Genomic DNA, 6,592 nt, shown 5'->3' on the forward strand with positions numbered 1-6,592 from the left:
AAGACGACAACACAAACACGTTTTTCATGTTTTGTTCTCTAGGATTTATGATGATTATATTAACATTTACTGTAAATGTACATATTTTAATATGATTTTATGTGCTTTTATAACACTTTTCTAGTGATATTACGACTTCAATATTTGTGGCGGACGCATGTAAATGACTTAAACTTGATTTTTATTTTTACATATACTTTTTTGACAAACAATATATAATCGAGAATGACGTAACTCAAGGTATACCTGTACTTGCATTTCTTCATGACCAAAACAATTCTTGCACCAATAAAAATCAACAAATTTATATTTTCATAAATCGTATTGTCCCAGGGATTATTTACGTATTTAAACAACGACCATATGAAAGTTTTGGGTCAATTTAAATCTTAAATCCTTTTTTAAAATCCAGCCAGAGACAGATGGTAGACAATTTGAAGATAAAATACAATTCTTTATTAAAATTCTGTATTCTGTACACATTTTTAACATCATAGAGTCAGTCATTTTAATGAAGAATTGTATTTTATCTTCAAGTTTTCTACCATTTGTATCTAGCTGTTTTTTAAAAAAGGATTTAAGATTTAAATTGACTCAAAATTTTTGTATGGTCATTATTGTTTAAATATTTATATTTTCAATTTATATACAAAAGCAGTCAATATTTATGTTAATTTGGAAAAAAAAACAAATGGTTTGGATGAAATATGCAAGATAAAACAGTGTATCAATTAATCTGATAAATTTGAAGATTTTGCACCAATATATATGTAGGAATTCTACATATATATTGGATGAATATATATGACCTATTGAATATATATATATATATATATATATATATATATATATTGGAATTCTACAGGAAATAAAAAAATATAATTAGAAACTCAATAGTAGCATACAGAAAAGAATTGTCATAAATAAGAAACATTTGTAAGTTTTACACAAAATCCATTTGAAATAGATTATGACAAATGTTGTGACAGTTTGGAGACATTAATATTGATGAAATTTATTAACATGAAAAGATTATTCCAATGACAAAAATTATTTACAAGCATATAAAAATTATATAGAATAAAGATATTAATCATCAATTAATAAATTTATATCACTATTAGAAATAAACCAATTAAGCAAATCAAATTAATGAATTGAAACAAATTTGCATATGACTGAGATAATGCTGTAAATATAATACTATATAATCAGCAAACTTTATTATGATATATATATCACACAAACACAATTTCATTTACAATTAAAACAACATGTGAAATCTGGAAGTGAAGAACCTAAATTTCTAAATTATTTCACTCCTGTTATACAACGGCTTAATCAACAAAATTCCGTAACTGAAAAAATGTTGACCCTTGACTGGCAACAATCATCCCCTAACTGTCAATAAGCCATTGTTCCCTTGCACATGTAGATCAACTTGCATGATAATTTACAGTTGGTGTCCGAATTCGTCATTTTGTTTTGAATCCCAGGAACACCTATGGCCCTCATTGTAATCCACTGTTGATCACGTGACCGATTTTCTCATCAAGAATCTATGAAAGACACTTCCTTCCCTCCCTAAGGGCGCTCCGATCATCTCTCCATTATGAAGTGCACTGCGCCGTCGACCGAACCCGAAAGTTTCTAAGTTTTTAAGTGCCATTGTCCAGTCTACGAGTTTCTAAGGTTCTAAGTGCCATCGTCCAGATAACAGATAACGGACATTCACCGGCTCCGTCTATTACAGAATTTATAGAGGTATGAACGAATATTTGTAAACTTTCTCTCTCCGGCCCCCCTTTTTGTATTTGAGGGTAGAAGTGTAGTTTTGTTCCTTTCGATTTTAATAAATCTTGTTTTGTTATAAAATGGTGTCTTTCTTGCTGTCGGCTTCGCCTTATCGTTGACCCCATCCTTCCTCCTCCTCCACTCGCGTAACGCGCCATCAACATAACAGCCATCCTAGACAAGTGAGCGGGTCCGCAACCCATCACTGAAAGGGGAGATAAGACTTCTTCCCTCCCCCGGGATCACACAAACACAATAAAAATTTAAATAATTTGTGACTTTTCTTTAAATCGATAAAAATCAAATTAACATATATATATAACAACAACATAAACTAAATTTATTAAACATAACTATGCATTTCTAAAAATATGCTATGTTAGATGGATATAAATGATTCTTAAATTGTAAATTAAATAAACTATCAGAATGAATATATTTAATGAGAACTAAATATATTCATCTTATAACTTATTACTGCAATAAAGACGTGAAAAATAACCATTTAATTCCAAATATTTTATATAAATTATTTATTATTAGATTATGAATTAATCTTATCAGAAATATAAATATTTATTATCCAAATCAGCTTATTTTTAACCAAGCACTTTATAATTAAAACTCGAAAATTTATAAACAAGTAAATTTTACAATATTTTAAGTTACTCAATTTAATCAATTTTTTTTATAATTGAACATTTTCATTAATTTTTTTGTATTTAAGAGTAACCCAAGAGTATTTTTATAGAATATCAACAAAGTTGTTCAGTAAACAATTGGATATTATCCAACTGTTTACCGATTTTTAACTACAATTAACAGGAGACAAAAGATTTTATAGAACCTCTTCTATGTAAAATGAATTAATCGTCTTTTATTTCCTTATAAACTTGCATCACTTTTTATCATCTTCATGTTTAAATACTGACTGACTATAGAATTATACTATATTTTTTGTAAATACAATTGTTTTAAATAAATTTTTGACCTAAATAAAAACATTTCAAATGTGATAAACATCAAGCATCACCATCTAATTTAAGAAACTGATTCAAAAATAAAGTTATTTATAAATTTATAGATTTACATTTAAATATATTTTATTAAGATAAAAAAATTTAACGATATTCTAGCAAAAAAAGAAAAAATCATTATACTGGTAAGTTATATGAAATTTGAAAACACTCTTCAAAGGAGAAATTGTGAGGGTTAACAATTTTGCTAGATAAGATACAATCTGGACTTTAGCTTTTAACTTATCTTAAATCAATTTCACACACAATGATTACAAAATTGAATGAGCAATTAGCATCATAACTATTGATATTAGGCTATTGATTCTTTAAATCTGATAGCCAACACTGCATCACTAATCAAATCACTGATCAATCAACGTTAACAATTCTTATTCAAGAGTACATAAAAGTTGTTACATCTGCTTCATGTCTTTAAATATTCACACACATTATTTTTTATTCATGACTGTAGATTATTTGTTTGAATTAGAAAACACATATTTTTTCAAGAAAATCTTTCTAAAAACCAGGTATTGTTTTGACAAATATATTTATTAAGTGAATCAAATCAAAAAAAATTCAGACAATATTAAGTCATATCTTGTCTAACAAGAGTCACTGACCACTTAATTAAGCAATGTAAATGACTTTTTAATGTTTAATTTCCTTCTCTTCTTTCACATTAACTTCTGTTGGTTATTAAAAATAATAAATTTGGTTAACTAATATATCAAATAGTTTCAGTTTTAAAATTTTGGTCATTAGTTGCAATAAAATCTGACACATTCAAATGTAACTTAATTATCTTTAAATGAAATACATTAAACAAGTAAAACTCTATCAAAAAGCTTATATTTCAAAAAAGTATATATCACCAGTTTAAATTATTAAATAGATACAAACTACAAGCTGTATCAAACAGATTTTATAGTTACTGATGCTAATGAATCACAAATATTTCATACAAACTTTATTAGAAAATAACTATTATTGTAAACTATTTATTGAATTTAATAGCATGATCCGAGTGAGATAGTCCACTTTCCATAAGTACAAAAACAATAGCATACCTAACAAGGTTACTGTATTCAGAGGTTGTTATTCAGTGAACCTCATAGATACTAAACATTAAAATGAGACTGACAGTATTGATTTTCCCATAAAATAATCTGATAGCTCTGTCTTGTGAAGTCTAGACAGTACTTTTAGACATAAATTTTAAAATTCTGATGTAATATTCATTCAATTCTGTTGATGAGATCGTATTTTATATCAGAAATGGTATTGCATATAATATATTAAAAGAAATCAATTTATGACAGAATGATGTAACTTGAAATTAGTGTTTGTCATTGAAAATTATTTATTTTTTAGTTCTGAAAAACATCATTCAAACAGATGTTCAAAGTAAATATAAATGCATTTTTAATGCTAACAAAACTTACATTATTTTATAAAATTACTTAAGAATTTTGTCACCAAAAAAAAGAAACACATTAAAATAGTCCTTGTAAATTTCTAAGAATTAACAAGCATACAATTATTTATAATGAAGTTAATTACACCATGACACTGATTGTAAAACTTTTATTTACAATTTGGAAAAAAAAAATTATATCAATTCACTATACATTGAAATTCTAAAATCAAAAACTTAGGATAACATTCATTTATTTTTTTTATCTAAATCACATAATTGTCGACAAAAATCTATCTATAAAACCACAAACTCAGTCATCCAGTTCATGTATACTTGTACAAGCATTCATAGCAAATTTGTACTTCATGTAGAGCATAACTTATATCTTAAAAGAAAGTTTAAAAAATTAATAATTTACTATTTAATAATTGTAAGTGAGCGTTTTCATCCAAATTCAGTTTCATAAATATGTAAAGTATTCAAAAATTGCCTTTTCAAAATGCCGGTCTTACATCTTATACATATTCCGTACAGTTCTTGTAATCACTGCAAAATTAGCCTTAAACCAATTTGTATATTAAATTTTTATTACATTTAGTTGCCATTCAAATTTAATATTAAAATAATAAAAATGGAAAAAGCTTTAAAACTTCATTATATTTTAATACTATTTTCATAAAATTACTATGAAAACATTATGTATATCTTAGACATAAAAATTAAAATACTGTACAGTACATTAATAGAATCTTATGTCAATTTTAGATAATTCTTCAAATTTTTAACAATTTATAAAACAGTCGATAAATTGGTTCCATCATTTAGTAAACGCACATTATATCAACAAACATTCATAAAAGCTTCAAAATACTCTTCTGTTACCATACGGATTCCGCCGTCGTCAATTGACAGTTCTCATACTAGCTGTGTAATTTTCTCGCAGCAAGTTTTTGTCTGTCCAAATTAATAGTACGGTGGAAAAAGGCATTCGACAGATAGACGACGGGAGAAAACAACCTAAGTCTATATTCGCACATTCCGGTCATGGGAACGGCTTCGTTTCCGCTAATGATAAAGAGCGGAAAAAATATGGCAAAGATGATCCCGCTGGTAATGAAAGAGGAGGACAACGACGTCAGGACGGCGAGCGGCAGGCCGAAACCTATAAAGTATGGCCAATTCATCTCGATAAACGCCAACCTCCTATGCAATTCCCATCCCATGTTGATCCATTTATACTCGAAAGCATAAAACGAATACAACATACACAGATGCACTATTCCGGCTACCTGGCCCAGAATGTATACTGGTAATAGTCTCACCAGATAGCTCTGCATCAGAAATAAAACCTGAATCAAGAAACTAAACAGATTGTCGGCCCACGTCTTGCTAAATCCTCCCACGTATTGGGGGCGGCCACGAACGTGCCTGTAAGCGGTGTTGGCAATGTCTTGGAACCACAGGCTGTTGATGATTCGACTCAGCAGGAATAGAGGTAGCACCCAAAGTGCATCAAACACACAAGACAGAATTGGTCTCAACCAACTCCACACAAAAGCAGCCATACTGGGGCTGTGACTAAACACAAAATTCATAAGTTTATGTAGACCAGGTAATACTAAGTAAGAGAAAAGTGCGATACTTGCCCAAAATATCCCACCATTAAGCAAACAACACTGGAATATTCTTATAGAAATTTTTGTCTCTTCACTTTTGATTTCAGGGATTCGATTCGATTCTTGTTTTCTCCTCCTTGACAATGTTGTTGTTACTAATTGGTTAACGGGTTTTGTTTCCTTCTCTTTATTCATATCTCGAATCGATAATATGCCCCATATCGAGTCTTTGGCTCCCGTTACAATCCCCATAAACACTCTCATTAAATTATCCATTCTCTATGACTTATGAGGGCATCCCTTACTTCTTAGCACGACCTCTTCCTCCGAGTCTTTTCTCTCGAACAAAACGCCACCTATAGTTCCAATTATTTAAATCCTATCATTGTCACGCCCTCTATAACGTTTATAAAATTATTATCTATCGAAAACTCACCAGTTAAATACTCGTTAACTTTTAATTCGAATTTTTTAATTTACTATATAAATAATTTAAACTTATAAACCGTAAATAAGTTGGAGAAAACGTCATCAAAATAAAGAACTTATGACGTAATACTAAAAATATTTCGTCATAGCAACGGTTAAAAGTTTTTTTTAGTATTTAATGTTAATTAACTGAAACAAACCTAAAAAAAGTACCATTTTAATATAATTTAGTCGATAAATTGAATTTATTATGCATCAAAGAATTAAAAAATGCAATAATTGCATCTTCTGGCCAGCATACTACGTCACACATT

At 28.6% G+C, this 6,592-nt stretch overlaps 1 protein-coding gene across 1 annotated transcript; it reads right to left on the reverse strand.

The window, feature by feature from the left end:
• Positions 1-4,384: 4,384 nt before the first annotated feature.
• On the reverse strand, positions 4,385-6,326 carry tank (EI24 domain-containing protein tank). The gene has a single exon (XM_067283653.1). The coding sequence runs from the start codon at positions 6,123-6,125 to the stop codon at positions 5,154-5,156; it is 972 nt and encodes a 323-aa protein (XP_067139754.1). The 5' UTR covers positions 6,126-6,326; the 3' UTR covers positions 4,385-5,153.
• Positions 6,327-6,592: the final 266 nt, after the last annotated feature.

This window comes from Centruroides vittatus, unplaced genomic scaffold, assembly GCF_030686945.1.
Source record: "Centruroides vittatus isolate TY-2023 unplaced genomic scaffold, ASM3068694v2 scaffold_1015, whole genome shotgun sequence".
Classification (NCBI taxonomy): domain Eukaryota; kingdom Metazoa; phylum Arthropoda; class Arachnida; order Scorpiones; family Buthidae; genus Centruroides; species Centruroides vittatus.